The sequence below is a fragment of the Arvicola amphibius genome, chromosome 6, assembly GCF_903992535.2.
Source record: "Arvicola amphibius chromosome 6, mArvAmp1.2, whole genome shotgun sequence".
In the NCBI taxonomy this organism is placed as follows: domain Eukaryota; kingdom Metazoa; phylum Chordata; class Mammalia; order Rodentia; family Cricetidae; genus Arvicola; species Arvicola amphibius.
The window spans coordinates 154,439,950-154,462,826 of NC_052052.2; the positions used below are offsets into that span (position 1 = coordinate 154,439,950).

At 43.2% G+C, this 22,877-nt stretch overlaps 1 protein-coding gene across 1 annotated transcript in view; it reads right to left on the reverse strand.

The window, feature by feature from the left end:
• Positions 1-248: 248 nt before the first annotated feature.
• Kif27 (kinesin family member 27) overlaps positions 249-22,877 on the reverse strand; it is a 75,113-nt gene continuing 52,484 nt past the window's right edge. The window contains exons 11-17 of the mRNA XM_038333721.1: positions 19,453-19,566; positions 17,557-17,733; positions 13,110-13,325; positions 6,698-6,904; positions 4,948-5,146; positions 3,114-3,278; positions 249-706 (exon numbers count right to left, since the gene is read on the reverse strand). Of these exons, the coding sequence (XP_038189649.1) occupies positions 249-706; positions 3,114-3,278; positions 4,948-5,146; positions 6,698-6,904; positions 13,110-13,325; positions 17,557-17,733; positions 19,453-19,566 (1,536 nt within the window). The remainder of the gene's footprint in view (positions 707-3,113; positions 3,279-4,947; positions 5,147-6,697; positions 6,905-13,109; positions 13,326-17,556; positions 17,734-19,452; positions 19,567-22,877) is intronic.

The following is a 22,877-nucleotide window of genomic DNA, read 5'->3' on the forward strand; positions in this document are numbered from 1 at the left end:
GTACCAAGCATTCAAAAACTCATTTATAAAACAGTAAACCCTAAAATACACTCTAGTACCCAAGCATTCAAAAACTCATTTATAAAACAGTAAACCCTAAAATACACTCTAGTACCCAAGAGACCCACCCCCTTCCTGTGTCCTGGGAAGAAGCTGGTGACCTTGGGCTTTCATTCTGTGAGAAGAAGGGACCTCTCACATAATTACTAAATTAAGTTTTATTGTCCAGGGCCTAGGCTTTGAAGTCACTATGTTTCCTCGGGTACTTCGAGGGAATCAGCAGTCACCGACCGGACCCCAGCTCCAATACTGGAGCGCCGTAATGACAGCTCCGAGGCAGAAATCTGACGTAACTCTCTACGACACAGCTTGACAGGCTTGACACCCTGAAGCTGCCCGGTACTTCTCAGTGTCTGGAACTGGGACGGCGGTGGACTCTGCAGCTGTGTGAAGGGAGGGGCCCCTGGTCTATCGGCACTGCTCGGCACTTGGCCACTGGAGGGTGCTACTGAGCCATGGACTGGAAGTAAGTCTGGGCTGCCCTCCGCAATCTGCTGGGGCACCGGTTCCATTTCTAGGCCGCTTGAAGAATTGTCTCCTTCTCTTTCTCCTCCGTTCAATTTTGTCTTTTCAGTTCTAGAGGCCCATTTTGATTCTTCAGAAGCTGCCTCTTCTGGATTCAGGACTCCATCTCCAGCATCACGTTCTAAGGAGGAGCCACACAAACAAAGCGAACATCTTCTCAAAACCAGGTACTTTTGGGACAACAGCCTAACAAACTACATCATTATGACTATTATATACGATGCTTTCAGACTTTTGCTTAGTGGCATCTTCAAATAGACGTGTGGCTACGAATCAATCCTGATTCACATATAAACATCTTGAAATGTGAATAACATTTTTTTGTTTTTGTTTTTCAAGACAGGGTTTCTCTGTAGCTTTGGAGCCTGTCCTGGAACTAGCTCTGTAGACCAGGCTGGCCTCGAACTCACAGAGATCCACCTGCCTCTGCCTCCTGATGCCGGGATTAAAGGTGTGTGCGCCACCACCACCGGGAGTGAATAACATTTTTTTTCCAACTCATTGACGCTGAAAAATCAAGTAGTGATTTTGGTACTCTCTAGAAACCTGAGTACTTTGTGTGCCTCTGAAATCTTTTTAAAGAAATAGCTATTCATTTTTTCTACAGTTTAATGCAATTCAGTGTTTTATGCATACGGATGTTGGCCTGCATGTGTCTGCACACCTCATGTGCGGAGAGTAAAGAGGGTATCACATCCTTTGGGACTAGAGCTGGAAGTGACTGTGAGCTGCCATGTGGGTACTGGGAACCAAACCTGGGTTCTCAGAAAGAGCAGGTGGTACTTTTAACTGCTAAGCCACCTCTCTAGTCTGAAGAGTTATGTATGTAAGTGTTTTGCCTGCATGTATGTATGGGTATCACGTGTGTGCAGTGCCTGAGGAGGGTGTCAGAGTCCCTGAAGTGTCATGAGCCACCTGACGTGAGCACCCGGAACTGAAGTCTGGGTGCTCTGCCAGGCCAGCGAGCCCCCCATCCCTTCCTCCTCCCTCTTATCCTTGTCCTCTGCCTGGCTGGCTACTAGTTAATGCCGAGTCCTGGCCAAGTTAAGCTTGCTCTGCCCTCATCTCCAGGCTTTCCTCATCACATACATGTATGCAAATCTGGTCATGTTGGCCCCCTCGCATGATAGCAATATTCTGTTATCTGCAGTCTGTGATTTAGGGTCAAGTTATTTCTGAAATATTCACTGCCCCCCTATTTTGAGGTCTTATAAAAAGGAACAATGTATAACCTTCCAGGAATTTTTGACTTTTGTAGAGTACTCTGTCATGGTAACTGTTCTATTATGAAGGGGATAATTATACAAGGATATGTCTGAGTTTGGTCATGTTTTTAAATGTCTGGAGGGCATGCCTTAGGACTGACCTTAGGAACACATGGTTTTACTTTTTGGACAATATTGTTAAAAATCTTGTTTAAAAAGATTTATTTATTTTTATTATGTGTTTTCGTGTATGTCTATGTAAGGCCAGAGGATTTCGGAGCCTCTGGAACTGGAGTTACAGGTGTCTGTTAGCTACCATGTGGGTCCCAGGTCCATGGAAAGAGCAGCCAGTCCTCCTGACACTGCATCTCCTGTCTACAGGGGCTGGTGGCAACCAGAGGCTGCTTTTCTATAACACAGGAAAGTTAACAGATTCTAGGGATGCCCTAAGGGCTAAGAGCCAAGGACAGCAAAAAGCAATTGCCCTATAGCAGGCAATTAATAAAAGCAATCATTCTACAGTTTGTAATTTTAACACAGCTTGTATATTTAAACTTTACACATTTTTAATGTTTGAAAGTCAAGTACTTCCCTCAACAATGAATGAGAACATTAACAAACCTGTAGCTACAACCCAGACAGTGACTGAAGTAAGATGAACAGTTCTGTAGCTACTGTTCATGCTGATAAACTCCAGGGCAGATTCACAAGTTTGAGTTGAGCCTAAGCCTCACAATACACTTGCCGAGCACGCGTGAGGTGCAACACTAGACAAGAGCACGCGTGAGGTGCAACACTCCTAGATAAGAGGCAAGGGGTTCAGTTCATTAATTCACTGCACAAGAAAGAATTAAGTGCAGTATTTAAACTACCATAATATATTATTTGAAACAACCTTTATTTGGAGTTAATATATTTTTTTAAACAATGCTTTGGGCTTATTATACTTTCATTTTCAAATTTGACTTGAATATTTTCCATAATTAATAAAAACATGCCCATAATAAAAAATCACTAGGGACGGTGGTGGTGCACTTTACTCCCAGCACTTGGGAGGCAGAGGCAGGAGGATCTCTCTGAGTTCGAGGCCAGCCTGGTCTACTAGAGCTAGTTCCAGGACAGCTAGGACTACACTGAGAAACCCTGTCTCAAAAAACAAAAAAAAAAGGAAAAGAAAAATTTCCCCAGCACTTCTGTGAACAGTTTGTCTACAGAGATGAATTAAGCACCTCCCCTAAACAACTTGTCACTTGGGAAATGACCTCAGCAGAGGTCTGGGAAAGGAGGCAGGGTTAGCATGTCAGGTGACACCTGAAGCCTTACGCTCTGCTAGTGAGAGCCGCCATGGTGACGCTCCTCCGGTGGTCTCCTTCAGTTTCTTCTTAAGATCTCTGCTGGTTTTCTTATAGAAGTAAAGATCTTTTTCCAGCTGCTGGATTTTATCTTCATATTTTCTAAAGGTTTCTATAATGCCTTCTCCATCTTGCTCTACACAAAGCAAAAATTGACATTTAACCTTGGCTTACACAAATGACTCAAAACTATAGCTCAGAATAGCTCCAGACTCGCGTTAAAGGGTCAGAAGCATTTATATGGATCTGTTGCCTTAAGGGATTTCCACAGCCACAGTATGGATTCTTCTCTCTATACAACTTTCTTCAAAGGATCGATCCCTTTGTTCCCTTCTCTACCTACTCTCTGTCAGCCACTCCCTGCCCCGCCTCGGCGCCTTCGCCAAGCTTATCAAGAACAACAGAACAGGCGTCCTCTAGAAACAGCTCAAGTGTGTAGACCTCTACCCATATGACTTGGGGCTTGCATCAGACTGTGGCCATATGGAAAGTTATAAGCCTGGGTTATAGGCCGAAGAAACACACAGTAAAAACCCACAAACAGAAAAGCTGTTAGTAATGAGTCTAGAAAGGTTAAATAACAAAGAAAAAACACTACAGAATGGGGATGGGAGCTTTGGTTGCTGTTCCAGGTAATAATATTTGTGACTGTGTACCATTGTTCTACAATGATAAATCTAGTTTTCTGACCTTCAGAAAACACTTCCAGACTTACACCCTCCTTACAGTACATACATATATACATACACACACACACACACACACACACATAAAAACTTGGTTTCCATCTTCTTTTGCTATTTAACCCATCATCTAGCTTTAAAAATGACGTGCAAGGTCCCAGGGTCTGGTCTTCAGCACCAAAACCAGAAAAGCCAACCAACCAAATGCCATATAGCTTTTCAGCTTAATTTCCCATATGAATACAGTTGAAATTAGAAAATTCTCAAATTGTTAATAATTATAATTATAGCTATTGTGTATAATCTGTATGCATAACTATAGAAACAATTTGATTTTTATTGATTTTTTTTGAGACACAGTATCATGAGAATCATGAGAATAAGAGGTGCTGGACCCAGGCTTTACGCATGACCTGTAAGCACTCTTCCCAGTGAGCTATGAATTCCTGCTGTGTGATCCCAATCATCTCTTAGACGCGACTACAGAAAGGAGGGGGTGCGTCTGACTGCAGTGGTTGTGGGACCAGCCAAGGGAGGTCCTGTTCACTGTGCAGAGACACGAACACTGTAAGGTTAACCTGCTGTCATTTCCTCAAGACCCAAATTTATGTTTTCCAATTTTCTGCTTCTTTCAAATCCCTTCAACCAATCACAGCTCTGTGATCATGAGTGTCAGGGCTGAGCAGCCTGAATTAGAGCAGAAGCAGGCTCAGCTAGCAAGGTCTGTGCTGCCACAGCGCCTGTTTGGACACCAGCCCCCTCCTCAGGTAACGTGAAGCCAGACTACTGCGATAGCTCTCCTACACCAGAATCTACTGTTGAACCGCTGCTGGCCACTAGTATTACTATATTGTGTACCCATCAATTTTGATCTATGATCTAACCTTAATGCATAAAATTTTATAATCAACTAAAGTTGTAACAAGAAATAGAGTCGGGAGTTCCAACAGAATCTATCACTTCGTCTACCAACTCGAGCATGGGTCATCTTACACCAAATGACACAAAACACGGTAGCCACGCATATAAAGGAGTAACTATGTACACACACTGGGAGATGACATGGGGCCTGGCTCCCTTCCTCAGCATGCCCCCTAACCCAGCCGACCCCCAAGGACTTGCCTTTGAAGTGATTTAACAACAACTGCATCTTTTGCTCATGCTCCTTCTGTTGGAGGGTCAGTCTCCGGTCACACTGCAGCTGCAGGTGTTCCAGGGCAGACTCTAACTCGTGGATCAGAGTATCCTGCTCCAGAACCTTCATCTTCATCTCTTTATTCTGTAACTGTTGTTTGCGTTCAGCTTCTCGCAAATTAATCACCTATCAAAGACAATTTTTGACCTTTTAAGAGGGTATCTTACATAGTCTGACACAATAGATTAGTTTTCTTGGACTACATGAAGTTGCAGCTACTTAACTTTAGTAAGATCTTAAGTGCCTTTTAAAGGTGTAGGATACATGGCAAATGCTTTAAAACATAACTGGAAAATAGCCTAACAACCATTTGAATTTGTTGGAATTCTGAACTGGTAATATTTTCATTTTCAACATAATATTGCACTAAGAGTTGCCCTTCTAAAACTTATTAGATAAGATCTCTGAGTTCAGATTTTATAATTCTCTTTCTTGTTTGCTTTTTCTTTTGGAGACATGTTTTTTGCTATACAGTTCTGGCTGGCCTCGAACTTGCCTCTTAAGTGCTAGGAATATATGGTCACGTGCCAGCATGCCTGGCTATAACTTTGTAACTCTGCTCCTCTAGTCCGCATGGATACAGGGGATGCTTTTATTCTTGCAGCACCCACTCTGTCCTAAGTTACAGAGTATTCTGGCCTGAAGCACACAGGCTCCACTCCAGGCCATGCGTGTGTCTGCTGTGGTCTGCAGACACAGAAGCGGAGCACCGTGGACAGTGTCTGTGCAGTAGATCCTGACAGGACTCTCAAATGACTGCCACAAAACAACACCCACTCCACACAGTGGCCTTGGCTGAGCCCTCAGGATGCCACCTGAGACTCTGTCTCCAAGCCTAGACCACCTACTCCTGACACAGTCTTGGGAGAATGACTAATATTTTCACTCAACTGTTTCGAGACGGTCTCACTCTGTAGCCCTGGCTGCCCTGAACTCGCTCTGTAGACCAGACTGGCCTTGAACTCACAGATCCACCTGCCTCTGCCTCCCGAGTGCTGGGATTAAAGGTGTGTGCCACTATGCTGAGCTTTGCATTCACTTTCTATTTTACACAACTACACCTTGAAAAAGTATTTGTCTTACTTTGTATCAACTGTTGAATATTCTCAGTAACTCACTATATTTTTAGGGAAAAATGGTACATATTTTAAATGAAAAAATAATAGAGAAAATAAGAATATAGTTCTCAATGATACAAAGTATCCCAGTATCAGAAAACTGCCAGCTCTGTAAGATAACCTGATTAAGCAATCCAGATTAATAAAACCTGCTGCTCTCTCGGCCACCGGAGCATCACTTCGTCTCCAATCAACTCAGACATCACGGTCGGAAACACAGCAGGTTCCTATTCACAGTGGTGGAGGAGCGACAACCTGCAGGACCCTAGACTTCTCATGAATAGCATTTATGTTTAGAAGCAAGAAATAAGGAAGCATAGAAATTAATTTGTCTAAAAAAGACCTCCTATCAAGGGGACTTCAGTTTTAACCACCTCACCAAGTCAGGTTTATCTGGATAATTCACAATCCTTTCTGAAAGCGCTCAGTACCATAAAGAACAGCAGTGCTTAAGATTAGTCAACCTGCCAGCTCTTCCAGGCCGGCACTTTTAGTTCAGTATAAATAAGGGTACTCTGACCCTCTTTTGTAAGTAAAGTATTATTCCTTGGACACATACCTTTTTAAAATATTTGAAAAGAATAGCTCTGATCTCGGTAAGGTTCAGGCAAACTAGTTTCCCCACGACATCTGCCTCACTCTGAGAGAGAGTCTGGAATGATGCTCTAAGTGAGTTCTGGCGACTCTGGATGCTTTCGTTCTTGAATTCAATTGCGGCTTCCAAAGCTTCTATTCCTTCTTCAAGTTGGAAAAGAAGATGTTCTTCCTAGGGACCACAGAGAGCGTTTATCTTAAGAAAAGTTATAGCCTGAACTCTGTCGTATGCTTACCTCAGGTCTTACCATGTGACAGAGTCTCCGTCTAAGGGACTATTCCCTGACTCTCACTGTAGGATGGGTCACTTGTCAGTGTATAACAGAGATGTCAAATCTTCACACAAACATTATATAACAAAAAGGAAGAAACAAAAGCTAAGTGTATTCCATGATGTTCCAAGGCTACACAGCAAACATTGACTACCCAATCCAGAGGATACACCTGAACATGATCTCAGCTCACAGACTCTGCAATACTGACATCTCCCTCCATATTCCTCAAGTGCATTTACATGTAGAATCCCCACTGATGATGGTGGTACTGTTGTAGCTCCAAAGACCTGGCAAAGCAGACAGTGCTAGGTCAGGAGGAGGGGACATTGCACTGGGAGCCAGGGGCTGAGCACTAGCGACCAGCAGAGTCTGGAAGAAAAGGAGCAGAGGTGACATAGGAGTCAGGACTCGGGACTGGGACACCTCACAGGATTCCTATGAAATGAACCAGCTGCAGACGCATATGCCTAACACTCCAGCACTCGGAAGGCTGAGGCAGGGGAATCATGAGCTGTTTTAACCCCCTTCTGAGAAAAAAACCCCTCCTGTGCAATGTTATTTTAAATGATGGCAGCATAGCATCAGGTAATACACACCGTGTGTAAGAACAGAAAACCGGCCTTTGAGTTGTCAAGATTAAGGCTATCCGGAAGGAAGGAGGGGAACTCGGATCCCTGGTGCCCGAAGAGGTGGCTGTCTCTGTGTCTGTCCTGTGTCTGCACTGAGGTCCCCAGAGCGAGCTTCTCCAGGAGGACGGCTTTGCCCACGCACATCTGCCCAGCACGGTGTTTATCACATGCTGTAAACTGTTTATTGGACTTAATGAAAATTTAAAATTTTCATATGTCTGATTATTTTTCCACCTCTCAGTGACTCACAGACCTCCTGTTCTCAGCTCAAGAATCATCTAGCAGGAATTCAAGCACTCACTTTAATAGGCCATCTTATTAAATCTTCTGGGAGAACGATTTGGGAAAAACATTCAATTGCCATTTCTCTGGGCTAACCATCCTTTGATTATATAATAATTGTTCCAAAATAAACAAAATTATATTTTGAGAGATTAATTTTTACAACGTTGAAATTAGGTATATCTGTGTACTGTCTGAGCACGTGAGTGCAGGTGCCCCGCAGAATCCAGACGACGATACTGGAGGATACTGGCTGGACTGCAGCTGGAGTTACAGGCGGCTGCAAGCTGCCCCGTGTGGGTGCTGGGAACTGAACCCAGGTTCTAGTCACTGAAGCCATCTTTTCACCCCAACAATCACATTCTTCAGAAGAAAGAAAACCACCTTAAATACTTCTGAGAGGTTCTTAGGTGAACGAAGAAAAGGAACCTAGAAATAGAAGTGAGTTATCTAAAGAGAACACTCTGACTTTTTAATTGATACTCAGATTATATTTTATCACAAATAAATATGAAAGGCATGATGGGAACTATTTAGCATAATTTTAGTTTTCATAGTTTTGGATATAAGTTAAGGAATGGCTAAGAAAACATGAGGTATAACTATGGAATCCTGAGGACTACCACTCCAAATGACTTCTGCCCACGGGCCAATGACACGGCTCAGTGGGTAAAGGCTTTTGCTGCCAAGTCTGACTACTTAAGCTTGTTCTCTGGAATCCACATGACAGAAGTAAAGAACCAACTCCCCAGTTGTCCACTGACCTTCATACATGCGGAATGGCATACATGCATGTACACGCATATACATGTAAGCGTATACATTCATGCGCGCGCGCGCGCGCACACACACACACACACCCCACATGAAACTTTACAAGAGTGAGAGGTGAAAATACAATGACCCCCACAGCTGGGGTCCTCTAACTCAAGGTAAGTGGCCGTGGTGAACCGTCACAGCACACACTTTTAAACTCTCATCTGAACTGAAGATGTTGATGAAGATTCTGAGAGAGCAGATCTGGGTGAGTCCTAAGGATCTACTTTTCTAATAGGCTTCCCTGAGAACAAGGGCCAAAAGAAGTAGTCTCTAAATGCTTTAAATTAAACACTCTCAATCAAGAAGTAAAACAAAAGACTAACAAAAGTTTTCATGTGAGTATTGTGTTATATGTATATTTGGGATGAACGAATGTTTAGACATAAAGAAGGAACTGGGATTTAAAAGGCAGAATGGACATAAAGGCACTGTGTTTTCTTCCTGAACACCACTTACTAGAGAACAGCTCTGAATCATCAGCAACCTTGTCATCGCCAGCAACATGGCAGCTATGCAAAGCGTTAACTTAATAAAAGAAGCCTCGCACAGGAAAATGAAGATGAAGCATTTTCAATGCACTTGAGCAAGATTTAAAAAAAACCTGACAACCTACAAGTGGGGAGTAGAACAACGGTCAGCAGAAACTATAAGTGGCGAGGATGGTGAGAGGTTAGCTAGCACCCCGAAACAGTTAGACAGATCTAGTTCTCATGGTCCCAGTGAAATCTGTCAGCCTGACACCGCGAGTCACTGGAGAGGGGCATCTTAAGCAGGGGTTTCTGAGCAAGGCCAACCTGGGGCTAGACCTGTGCAGGACTGTCTTGACTGCTGACATGTCTGGGCTGTCTACAAAGCAAGCCGAGGACCAGCCTGCACACATGCCAGCAAGCAGTGCTCCTGCATCTGGGTCAAGTTCTTTCTCATGCTCCTGTCCTGACTTCCCTGAGTGTAGGGCTGCGACCTGCAAGCTGAACAACCTTTCCTTCCCGGAGCTGCTTCACTCAGAGGGCTTTACCAGAGTGGCAGAAAGGAAGCCAGGACAGAGACTGGCAGCAGAGGAGAGCTGCTGTGATGGACCTGAACACAGTTCAGAGAAGGATGTAGAAGACCTCAAACTGAGGACTAAAAAGCTGCTGGGTGCTCAGAGCTTTTAAAACATTGTGGGCGAGGAAGATGAAAAAGCTAAGAAAAACACAGATGCTGGAGGCCTGGGATGGGCGGGTCGGCGGGAACTGGGGTGGGGCCGTGGTGAGGCGTGGAGCTGAGGGCTGAGGATCACCCCACTAAACAAAGTGCGCCCCATTGAGGCAGCAGGGAAGCATCTGCTGAGGGTCAGCACACACAAGCTGGGGTGCGAGGGGGTCAATACTTTGTCTCACACTGGTAGCCAAACTCGGCAGTTTATAAAAGTTCCCACAAAGCATGAGAGACACAAGATTGCAGGAATCACAGAGAGCCTGGTACCATGTGGCAGAGACAGAAAGGCCCAACGGTGAATGCGCATCCCCGGTTGTAGTGGAGAACATTAAGAGATGCCGGAGCTGTGAACGTCTTGGCAAGGACAGTGGCAAGTGTACAGGGAGTGGGCACAAGCTGCAGTCACGCTGTGCACTACGGATGGCGGAGATGGAATGAGACCGTTCAGCCTTCTGGAGCCGGAACGCGGCAGTGGGGAGTCCCAGGGCCTGGACGCTGAGCTACGGGATCGGGGGGGTTTACACTGCTGGTTGTCTATCAGCCCCAGCGCTCTCCTGCAGGGCTAGGAAAGTGTGTAACTTTATTCCGAAGCAGCCCAGAGTTAAGGGACTTTGGACTTCATATTTTCATTTATATGTATGTACATTATGCCACATGTGTGCAGGTTCTTACAGAGGGCAAATGATTACATGAGTTCCCCTGGAGCTGGAGTTACAAGTGATGGCGAGCCACCTGAAATGGGTGCTGGGAACTCCAGTCCTCTAGCTGAGCAGCCAGTGCTCTTAACCACTGAGCCATTTCTCCAGCTCTAAGAAACTTTGAGCTCCTCTTTTTTTTTTATTTTTTTGTTTTGTTTTTTTGAGACAGAGTTTCTCTGTGTAGCCCTGGCTGTCATGGAACTCACTCTGTAGACCAGGCTGACCTTGAACTCACAGAGATTTGCCTTCCTCTGCCTCCCGAGTGCTGGGAATAAAGGCATGTGCCACCACCACCCAGTCTCAAATATGTAAATTTTAATTTTTGTATTTCATCAAAAAATGGAAGTGTTCTGTTTCCAATGAATTGTTGGGCAATCTGCTACTAAAAGGATCTAATGTCTATCATTTCTTGTAAACAATATAATCAGAAAAATAATGACTGTAAAAAGAGAAAATAATTTGAAGCAATTTAAAAACATCAAAATTGCAAGCTATCCCATACCTATTCATGTCCTTTTAGAATCTCCTTCTGATAATGTGCCACTGGCGACCTACTAAGAGTGTTGACCTTGGCTTTATAACACAGCAGTGAGAGCAGAGGCTCTTCCACACTATGCCAAAGAAAGCCAGAGAAGCTTGCAAGGCTCAGCGGAACCCAGCCGTGTTCCACCTGGGCCGGTATTGTTCAGGGAGTGTTGCCAATGTTCTGCCAGAGAATTCCACAGGGAACAGAAGCCATTTCCTGCGAGAGCGACCTCAGTATCGCTGGCCTTGACTTGCACCCGGCCTCCCAAGTGCTAGGATGTGGGTACGTATTAACTACCACGGCTTTACTGTCTACTAGCAATGGGCTCTGCCCTCTGCAAACAGGTTTCTCACTTCCGGTTGCTCTACCTTGTAATGGCCCTATCAAAACATTCACCATGTTTTTCAAAATCCAACTTACGGCTGCCATCCACCACGGCAGCGCTGACACATCTTTCCCCGGATGATCTCTGCACTACTTTGTGTAGATAATGTAACTATAGCTTTACTACGGCACCCGTAATTGTCTGTTTAATGTTCTTTAGGGATTCAGTTTCTAATATGTCCATCTTCCCCATGAGAATATGGATTCTCAGGAGAAACACACCCTAGCAGTTGGCTTGCTTTGTTTTCCTCTACATGTTTTCCTGGTAGCAGTCCGGGGCAGACAGAATTCCTTAAAGCTTGCTGTGTTTAGGTGCTTATCTGAAAGTTCGGAGCTCTGGGGGCTCTAAGTCAGTAAACAGATGTGTGGAAAGTCCCTTCAGCTGACAGACAGCTGTCTAAGGTAGCCTGAATTCCCTTCATCAGTTCATTCAACGCTGGATTTACAGGAGACTTACATGGCACCCTTCCTGCTGTTTCCTCAGGAGCCCCTCTAATGCCCCCTCTTGCCCAGGCTAACACGTAAGGCACAAGGCTCCTGAAGTTCACCTTCTTTCGGCAGCTGCCCTTGCTTTGGCAATAATGGGCCATAACAATAAATATTCGGAGAGAAGTTTCAAGGCATTGGGATCATTTCCCACTGAAATAAACATGTTCTAAAGGACCAAGTCTGGGGTGATTTGACAGCCAATGAATGAATCAATTCTTATATAATAAGAAAACAGGCTGGGTGGTGATGGTGCATGCTTTTAATCCTAACAGTTGGCAGGCAGAGGCAGGTGGATCTTGAGTTCAAGGCTAATTCCAGGATAACCAGCGCTGCACAAAGAAACCCTGTCTCAAAACACCAAAACCAAAACCAGATGGGAAGAGCTATACGCCTCTCAGATAAAAACTGTAACTGGAAGGTATCTTATTGGAATTTGTACTTTCATTTGAATGGTGGAGAATTTTCTCTGAAAAAAACAGCCCTTTCTCAGTCACGTTTATATAGAAAGAATTAACTCTTAATGTCATAGGCATGTTTTATGTAGTGAACTACCTAGCAATGTTACCAAAGATACCCAGGTGACAGATGAGTGGAGGGCCAGGCCTGACCCTTGAGCCCCACATGGTAAGAAGGGGAGAGCTGACTCCTCCACGTTGTCCTGACCCCACAACACATCATGGTTTGTGCACATGGGCTCATGCCTCAAAATGTGAAAAAGGAAAAACAGGTTATGTGCTCTCCTTGAAAGACAAATGGGAGAGGCTTTCCTGTGATCTGTGATTTCAGGTGAGAATCAGCTGAGGAGGCACGCACAAGGGATGTTGAGTATTGGTTCCCTAGTGCCTGAGGCCACGCTCAAGGGATGTATTGACTCTCTAGTGCCTGGCGGTCCAGGAGGGTCCATGCGGAACGCCATTCTGTGAGGACATCTGTCTCTCACCAAGCACGGCTGACAGTACCACACAGATGCCAGATGAACTCATTAGCTGACACAGTCAGACGGTTTGTCAGGTTTATGATCACGTGACCCACATCACTCGTCATAGGACAGCTCCAGCTCCAAGGAGTACTGACTTACTTTGGGGGACAGCACTCTGCCACTCTGAAGCTTCTCATCCACACTGTCTCTTTGTCGCTGGAGCTGATCCTTTTCTTTCTGGAGAGCCTGAACCTGTTCTGAGATCTTTATTTTCTCCTCAGCTGTGCAGCTCTCAAGTTGCAAACTTTTCTCCGACAACTCTTGCTCCAACGAGTTCAGGCGATCTGATATTTTCAGACAGTCTGTGCTTAAGTCCTAAAAGACACAACCCACCAGTAGAAAGAGAGTTACAAGAAATTCAGATAGAAAAAAAATCAACAAGATACTAAATGGTTCTATTTTTATATTTTATTTTCTTCCATAAACTTTCTCAAGGGATCCATTAACTAAAATCTTAAATTTAATGGTTCTTTAAAGATCTATAGGTTTGAAGTATGAAGTTATGGGGGCCAGGGAGGTGGCTCAGTCAAGAGCACTGGCTGCTCAGGCAGGATGGCATTTCAGTTCCGAGCATTCATAAGACAGTTAACAATGTAACCAGTCCCAGGGAATCCGGCGCCCTCTTCTGGCCTCCTTGGGCACTGCACACATAGTGCACTATACATACAGGCAAAATACTGACTCATTAAAAAAAATCAAAGGTTTTGAGAGGTGGCATTTTTCTTTTTATTATTTTATTCCTTAGTTCATTACATGGTAAGACTGTTACGGTTTCTTAAAATGTTAATATTTGGTGTGTTTCAGCATACTTTTTATTCTTATTTCATTATGGTCAGAAAATATAAGAATCTGGTCAGATTTGTGGAGATGTCCATTATTACTTAAAATAATTTGTAAAGATATTGTATTATATACTTCCATATGGTTTCTAACATACACATAAACTATCATAAGGTTTAACATATCATAATAATAAGCAGAACCATTTGCCCAAATAATCCTCCTTAATTCCTTTTAGTTGGTTCTTCTGGTATTCTGCCCTGTGTGTAAACAACCAACTTCAGATGCTGCTGAAAAGCACAGGGTAAGAATTCAGCACTCACACCCCCTTCTCTATGGGCCGTCCCTCCTCTGTTTTCCCACTCAAAGTCATAGTAGAGCTTTTAGTTAAATCAATATTCACTGACCTCATTATGAATTTGTGACTATTATCCATAGCTAATATATCTGTAAAAAATGATCATACTTCCACCTGATATATCTATTTTGTACCGTATAACTAATTCTAGCATGTGAGCTTTTGAGGATCAAACTGAACTGGCAGCCACCCCCCACCCACTGAGCCGTTTCAGCCTGTTCTTTTCTTGAATGCCCATGCTGAGTAATGTCTGCAGACCCTGGATCCTTCTTCATACGTGAAGCGCAAGCTCCTCCAGCAGCTCCCTGAGGCAGGAGACACTCTATGGAAGATGCTCTACCTTCACACTAATTAGGCCTTTGGACTAAGAAGAGGATTTTTAGTTGAAATCGTTTTCCTCACGAATCTGAAGGCTGCTTTAGATCTTCTGAGTCCCAGTGAAGAAAGCAGAGAAGCCAGTGCCATTCTGGCTCCTGAGAGTGACAACTGACTAGTTTTCTAGTTGGGGTACTGAAGATTGGTTTCTCCTCAGTTCACCTAACCCTTCCACAAGGCTTTGCTTTGAACACTTTTCGGCTGGGCCCTTGATGGGCTTTTATGCAAGTCTAAAATATCATATTATGTTGGGAACCTTTTCTTTTTAAGATCTATTTATTTTTCGCCTTTAATCCCAGCACTTGGGAGGCAGAAGCAGGCGAATCTCTGTGAGTTCGAGGCCAGCCTGGTCTACAAGAGCTAGTTCCAGGACAGTCAAGACTGTTACACAGAGAAACCCTGTCTTGAAAAACCAAAAAAAAATTTTTTTTTGTATTTAATATGAATGTTTTGCCTGCATATATGTAAATGCAATATCTTAATTAGGGTTTCTAGTGCTGTGAAGAGACACCATGACAATGGCAACTCTTATAAAGGAAAATATTTAATTGGGGTGGCGGTTTATAATTTCAGTGGTCTAGATAATTATCACTGTGGAGGGGAGCATGGTGGCATGCAGGCAGGCATGGTGCTGGAGAATTCGACATCTTGATCGGAAGACAACTGGAAGTGGACTGTGACACTAGGAGTAGACTGAGCAGAGACCTCAGCACCCACCCCCTCACTGACACACTTCCTCTAACAAGGCCACACCTCCGAACCGTGCCACTCTCTTTGGGGGCCATTTTCTTTCTAACTACCACATGTATCACACATGAACCTGAGGAGGGTAAATAAAGGCATAGCTTGATGTGTGCTTTCTCTGATCCATCTTTTTGGATTTCCTGCTACTTCAATGATGGGCTTCCTAGATTTATCTGAGATTTCCCCCTCTTTATTTTCTAGTGGCTTTTCTTTTAACTCACTCAAACATTTCAGCTTTTCCTGCCTACCCTTTCAACCCCTAACAGTTCCTCATGTCTTTAATGGCCTGTGCTTCCTGTTTTATGGTGATAGTATCTTTTTTTCTTAACCATATTTCCTAGCCTAGGCAACCTATTCTGCTACCTTTGGAATTGCCTATTCTGGAATAGTATTACACAATACATATTGTGAATAGCTTATTTCACTCAACTTGTGTCTTCAAGGTTCACCCTATGGAGCAGATACCAGTGACTCATTACTTCTTAAAGCCAATACTCAATACATCATCAGCTGGTGAACATGTCGTGTTTCTATTATTTAGCCAGGATTCCATAAATCTTAAAGTTTTTATATAGACACGTGCTTTTATTTCTCTTGAATACATACCTAAGGAATTGTTGGGTAACAACATGTCTGAATATTTAGCCTTTAGAGGAACTCCAAAATAGTCATCCAAGGTAACTGAACCATACCATAATCCCACCAGCAGTAGACAAATGCTCCATCTTCCCCCTGATCCCTGAGCAATACTTCTAGTGAGCAGGCTCTCACTTGAGGTTTTCTTTGTATTAATTACTTTGATGGCTGACATGACTCTCCTCTTATGTGGTTATTGCCACTTCTACATCTTCTTTGGAGAAAAGTCTTTTCAGATCCTTTGCTCTTTATTAGGTCATATTTATTTCATTTTTGTTTTAGACAAGATTGTGCTATATAATCTTCCTACTTCAACAGCCTCCCAAGTGCTAGCAGAGCAGAAAGGTTAACCTTTTATTATCAAATTTTAAGTCTTTCTCAATCTCTTAGCAGATAAAGAATTTGCAAACACTTTCCTATATTCTGTAAGCTATCTTTTTACTTTGCTGGTTGTGTCTTTTAAATCTCAAATATTTTTAAGTCCATCTTATTTGTTTTTTTTCCTGCTGTGTTTTAGGTGTGACACCAAGAAATCCCTACTGGAATGTCACAAAGAGGGCCGCAGAGACTAGCCAGCAGACAAGAGCGCTCACTGCTCCTGCAGAGGACACAGGTTTTGTTCCCAGCACCCATATTAGGTGGCTCACAACTGTCTGTGACTTCAACTTCAGGGATCCAACACTCTCTTCTGGTCTCTGTGGGCACATATATGTATACATGTATGCAGACATATACACATAAAAAATAAATCTTAAAAATTACATTATAAAATGCCTACAGTCCAGACTGTGTGTCTGTTCAGTAGGCTTATAACTTTAGCTCTGATTTTTAGGCCAAGGCCAGGTGATATATTTTAATTTTTTGTTTCTTTTGTGACAGGGATAACCTGTGTATCCCAGGTTAGCCTTGAACATGGTCTGTAGGTCAAGTGGGCCCAGAACTCCTAATCATCTTACCTTACCTCAGGAATGCAATGTTTACAGGTGCTAACACCATGCTTGGCTTGAGTTAACTGTATATGAAGCATTTTTCTTTTCTGTCATTTTAGATATGTATTCAACCTATCATGGTCCTTGTCTGAAATGCATACAGTCAAAGTCTTGTACATAGTCCTCAAACACTAGAAAAAAATGAAATCTTTTAATGCCTTTTTCTGATAAGAATCCAGTGGACTAATAGTCTTCTGTCTGCATTTCTGCGTGTATGTTTGCTGGCCAGAAGAGGACATCAGATCTCATTACAGATGTTTGTGAGCCACCATGTGGTTGCTGGGAATTGAACTCAGGACCTTAGGAAGAGCAGGCAGTACTCTTAACCGCTGAGCATCTCTCCAGCCCACGGAAAGCAAATTACTTAATAAGCTTGTGATTTACCTTTTAATTTTTCTGATTTTTTTTATGCTTAAGGGTGTTTTGTCTGAATGTATGGTTGTGTTCCATGTGCATGCCTGGTGCCTATGGAGGCCAGAAGAGATTCCCTGGGACAGGAGTTGTATAGAAATGGTTGTAAGCTTCCATATATGTGCTGAGATCAAACCTCAAACCCCTGGAGGGGCAGCCAGTGCTCTTAGTCTCTTAGCCATTTACCCAGCTCCAGATTTCTCTTTTAGAGAGAACATATCCCAGAAGCAGAGAACACTGACAAGCACGATACCTGACTAGATCGCAGCTTCTTATTTTCCAGGTGGCTTTTCTCCTGGAGCAGGGCTTCCTTCTTAGAGACAATGGCTTCACGTTTCTTCAGATCTTCCTCCAGCATCTCTAGTTCTTGGCGTTGGTTCAAAACTTTCTCTACTTCTTCATCTAACCATTTCTTCTGCTCATCCAATTTCTATATTAAAAGAAACGCTATGGTTTGTTACTCCCCCACCACAAAAATTATACCATTTCAAGGGACTGAGACTTAAAATGAACGCTACGATTGTCAGAGCAGTTCCTGTTCCCATGGCTCTGGTGATTCTGAGAACATGCTGCTGTGTCGTTTTGTAGGGAGTTATAATTTATTGGCCCACAGTGGCACACTCCAGCTATTTCTGCCTGACAAAAGCATCACGGTTCCCTTCACGTCTGTTAAAATCACTGTTGCAGAGACCAGGCTTCCACTGGCAGTTGCTCTCTCAACCTGCCCTCCAACCCGAGCTACTCATGGACTGCAAGGGCGGTCTGGTCAGCTCCCTATGGCTAGTTCCCCATGTGCTGCCTGGCCTGCAGACGGCATTCGATACAAGGTCGAATGAGTAAGTAAATAAATGCTTTATTCAGTCAACCAATGGAATAAATACTCCATGGAAAAGAAATTGACTTTGTAGATTGTCAACTTTAAAGGCCACAAAACAAAATGAAGGGTGGGAGGGCGTACAAAGCGTGATAGTATTCTGTTAGACACGACCAGGAGCAAGTAGAGACATACATAAAATATGACTAAAACACATGCCATCACAAGCACATTGAAGTGTCTTTAAATCACTAGAACAACAAATAAACAGACATCAACAGAGCACTGTTTTCCGGTCCGTCCTGGGCCCCATAGAAAGAACTAGAAATCTATACTAAGACAGTGAGAAACCAGACACGGGGTCCTACGCCTGTAATCCCAGTACTCCAGAGCAGACAAAGATCAGAAGTTCAGGGTCGTCCACCTACACAGGAAGGTTTCAGAGTAATCTGGGCTCACCTGAGACCCTGTCACAAAGCAACTGCACAAAGACAAGGTAATAAAAATGCAGGAGAAAAGGGAGCAATGTAGCCGAGGCAAAAAAAGATGCAAAGGCAGCCAAATCTTAGAACAGACCTATGAAGTATGATCCTGTAAGCACTGTCAACCCACACAACGCCGTACCTGTTCAAACACCTCAGTTTAGCCTCCAGGAAAAGGCCTTAGGAAGTCCACAATTAAGTTAATATTTATAGCATTTCTCAAGTGTGAGTAGGGTTTCCAATAGACAAAAAGACAGCTACTGAAGATATTTCTGAGTGTAAATGGTATCTGTGGGAATAGGGCCATACTCTAAATGTTACTATTAAAATATGTAAAATGTAAATATTTTCAAAATTTAAATAGATGTATTTGTATTCTGAATATGATTACAAATTTTAACTACATTGTTTTTCTTATATAAATATTTTTAATTTCTTTGACCTTTGAATTTAGTTTATGGGTTTTGGTTTTATTTTAAAGTATAACACAAAAATACTATAATATGTTATAGTACATACATAATTTGGTTCTGTTTGAAAGTAGAGCTCTGGATTTTAAAAATATACCTGTCTGAAAAATATACCTGTCTTTAATGGGACTAAATATAATCTAGAACATGGATTTCATACCATATTCAAAAAAATCATTTCTGCCAACATAAGAAGATAACACATTTCTGGATGAGAAATAATTTAATAACATTTTTGAAAGAAATACAGAGATTTTACAAACAAGCAACAAAAAATCTAACATTGGAAGATTTTATTCAGAATCTGCTATTTTTCAACCTGTATTGAGGCTCTCTCTCATCAAATTGAAGATAATTAGAAATACTGAACAGAGCTGACCAACCTGCACTTGGTCCACACCTCTAAAAGGACCTTTTCTTCTGTTCGAGTTAAGTCCATCGAGGTCCTCAGCCTTTGGGGTCAGACCTTCTTCTTGCCCGGTTTTTAACTGCAGGTCCTGCACACAGAGAAATTAAAAACGCCTTATTCACTTTTCCTCCCCGCCTCTCATTAATACTCAGATAAGCATTCTCTCTCTGCTCTGTCCTCGTCCCTCATCCCTTCCAATGCTCGTTAGACCCCACAGCCACACGCGTGCCACGTGTGCCCTGCTGAGTTCACACCCACCGTCTTAGAGGGATGTTCCCAGCATTCACATTCCTATTTCAAGAGCAAAATATGATGAAAAGTGGGGCTAGCTTAGGTCGAAGGCAATAAGGTCAGGGTTTGCTAACGAAACTGAAGCTTTCTCATTTTGTGGTACAGATTTCCACGTGTTTTCTCTTCCTTTCCGAGACTGTGGCCCTCACAGCCGCCCGTGATACCCACCTGCCGTGCTGTGTCTGAGCTGAGAGTAGGAATGCAAGCTTGCAGTGCAGAATCTTTCTCGGGCTGGAGCAGTGGCTTGGTAGATAAGAGTTAAGAGTGGGTGCTGATCTCGCAGAAGACCCGAGTGCCCAGAACCCATGTTGGGGGGCTCACCACAAGCTCTGGGGGATTCAGCTGTCTCTGACCTCTGGGGGACTTGCGCTCACAGGCACATACACACCCATATATACAGAATTAAAAATGTTAAGCATTTTAAAAATGGGAGCCTATAGCTTGAGAATAGCCTTATAAGGCCAGACAGACTCAGGCCTTCTTGAGAGCACGCTCCAGCTCCATTAGCTTCCCTCCACGTCTGGAGGACTGAATCAAGACGCCTGATGCTCATGGTGTTCCTCTTCTACTGACACCGGGAGTCGGGAAGGAGGGCGTGGATGAGATGTTTCATATGTGCGAGACAGCAACTCAGGGAAAGAAAGATGGGAGGAAGAGACTAAGGGGCCTGGCCTTCTAACTCAAGAGACCTAAGGATTATTTAAATTTTCAGAGTAATTGGAACAGATATTTGGTTAAACATGGGCTTGTTACTGACCTCGGATGGAGAAGCACAGAAGATGAAAGTGTTGAGTTGCTTTCACAGCGATTCCACCTCATAATTTTTTTTAATCTACTGACTTCAATCGGTTAAATTTTGTGCTTAGCTGAGCATAGTTTACGCCTCTACTCTTACTACTTGGGAGGCGTGCTATGAAATAATCCTCTTGTACACTGTAAAGATTTGTCACTTAAATTGGTTTAATAAAGTGCTGTTGGCCAGTGAATAGACAGGAAGTATAGGTAGGGCGACCAAACTAAGGATGATGGGAAGAAGGGCAGGTCAGGAGTTGCCTGCCAGACACAGAGGGAGCAGGAGATGAATGTGCCATCCTAATAAGGGTAACACCACGTGGCAGAGCTTAAATAAGGAGTATGGCTTAATTTAAACTGTAAGAGCTAGGCTGGGCATGGTGGTGCACACCTTTAATCCTAGCTCTGGGGAGGCAGAGGCAAGTGGATCTCTGTGAGTTAGAGGCCAGCCTGGTCTACAGAATGAGATCCAGGACAGTCAAAGAAACACAGAGAAACCCTGTCTCAAATAACCAAAAAAGAAAAAGAAATAGAGGGTTTTTTTTAAGCCACATAAAGATGGAAAATACACAGAGAATCTGGATACTGTATGTTATTGTGTTGTTTTTGAATTGTTTGACTGCTGAGGAAGGAGCAACAGCTGCTAAAAGACATTTGATTATAAATGCTGCTGGGTTAAACCAACATACATATTTTAAAAATATCTTGACTTCAAAATATAAGTCAAAAGATATGCTACTTTGGGAAAGAGGTTTTGCTTTTGTTTTCACAGGAAATGAGAGGCTGTGGATTCATTCCGCATTAAGAAAAATCAGGTTTGATTAAGGAAGAACACCTGAAAAGTCTCCAATAGGAACAGATGTCCCAGATGATCCAACATCTCAGAGCACCTGTGTTGCTGTTTCCTCTGAGTTCTACAACCAGAACAAGTTTCAGGACTGCTAGCTGAGATGATTCAGCCTCACAGAATACTCCAGTCAGGACTTGACCATAATCCTAAATTTTCTTTGGGTCCCCATAAGATTATCAGTGCCCCCAGTCAACAGGAAGTAGCCTAGAAAATTAGGCTCACATTCCCAAAAAATGGATTATGAATGTTTGTCTTTATTTAGTATGTTGGTAACAAGTTGTTATGATTAATAATCAGGAAAAAAATCTAAACTAAGGAGATCAGATTCAGAGTTCTTGTTTTGAAAAGAAAAGAGGGGAAATGCCATGGGATAATGCTTGTACATGGTAAAGATTTGTCACTCATAATGGTTTAATAAAACACTTACTGGCCAGTAGCCAGGCAGAAAGTATAGGCAGGGCAACCAGACTAAGAGAGTTCTGGGAAGGGGAAAGGCAGAGTCAGTCACCACCCAGGCCCAGAGGAAGCAAGATGAGAATGCCTTATTAAGGAAAGGTACCAAGCCATGTGGCTAAACATAGACAAGAATTATGGGTTAATTTAAGTTCTAAGAGCTAGTCAATAATAAGCATGAGCTAACATCCCAAACAGTTTATAATTAATACAAGCCTCTGTGTGTTTCTTTGGGACTGAACTGCTGTGGGGCCAGGTGGGACAGAAACTTGTCTACAAAGCTGAATGGCCAGTATCTAGGCAAGAGGCACAGGCAGGACTTCCAGGCAGAGAAAAACTGAGAAGAATCCAGGCATGCAGAAGATACCAAGAGATGCAGAACAAGTTGAACACACAGAAGAGGTAATAACATCACTTGGTAGAATGCAGATTAAGTTATAAGAGCTATTGGGGGCAAGCCTAAGGTAAAGACTAAGTTTTCATAATTAAATCCAAGTCTCTATGTCGTTACTTTTGGTATGGCGGTCCAAAGACAGTCCAACAAGAAAGCTTGCTACATTTGTCCCTCACAGAGACAGCATGGAAACGGGACTACTGTAACCTCCATGTAAGAAGGAAACAGGTGGGTATAAGTAATAAAGCCCAGCATCACAGCACAACCCATAATTTTAGACATTCTCTCTTATTTCTTTGCAAAAGCTCGGTATGGTGTCTATGACTGTAACCAAAGCACTCTGGAGGCTGGGACAGGAGCACATGTTGTAGGCCAGCCTGAGTGACAGAGACACACAAATCTTCATCACAGGGATGCTCAGGTGCCCAGTGCAAGCCTCATCCATAAAAGACCCTCAGTTCCCAGTCCAGTGCAGCTAAGACAAAACAGGGGAGAGGAGCCTGTGAACAAGCCATTCTATGCTCTGGAAATGGTTCAGACAAGTATAAAGTGGACAAAGTTACCTCCAAACAAATGCCAAGGTATCCTTTTGGACTGAGCATGGTTCTTTGTTTTACAG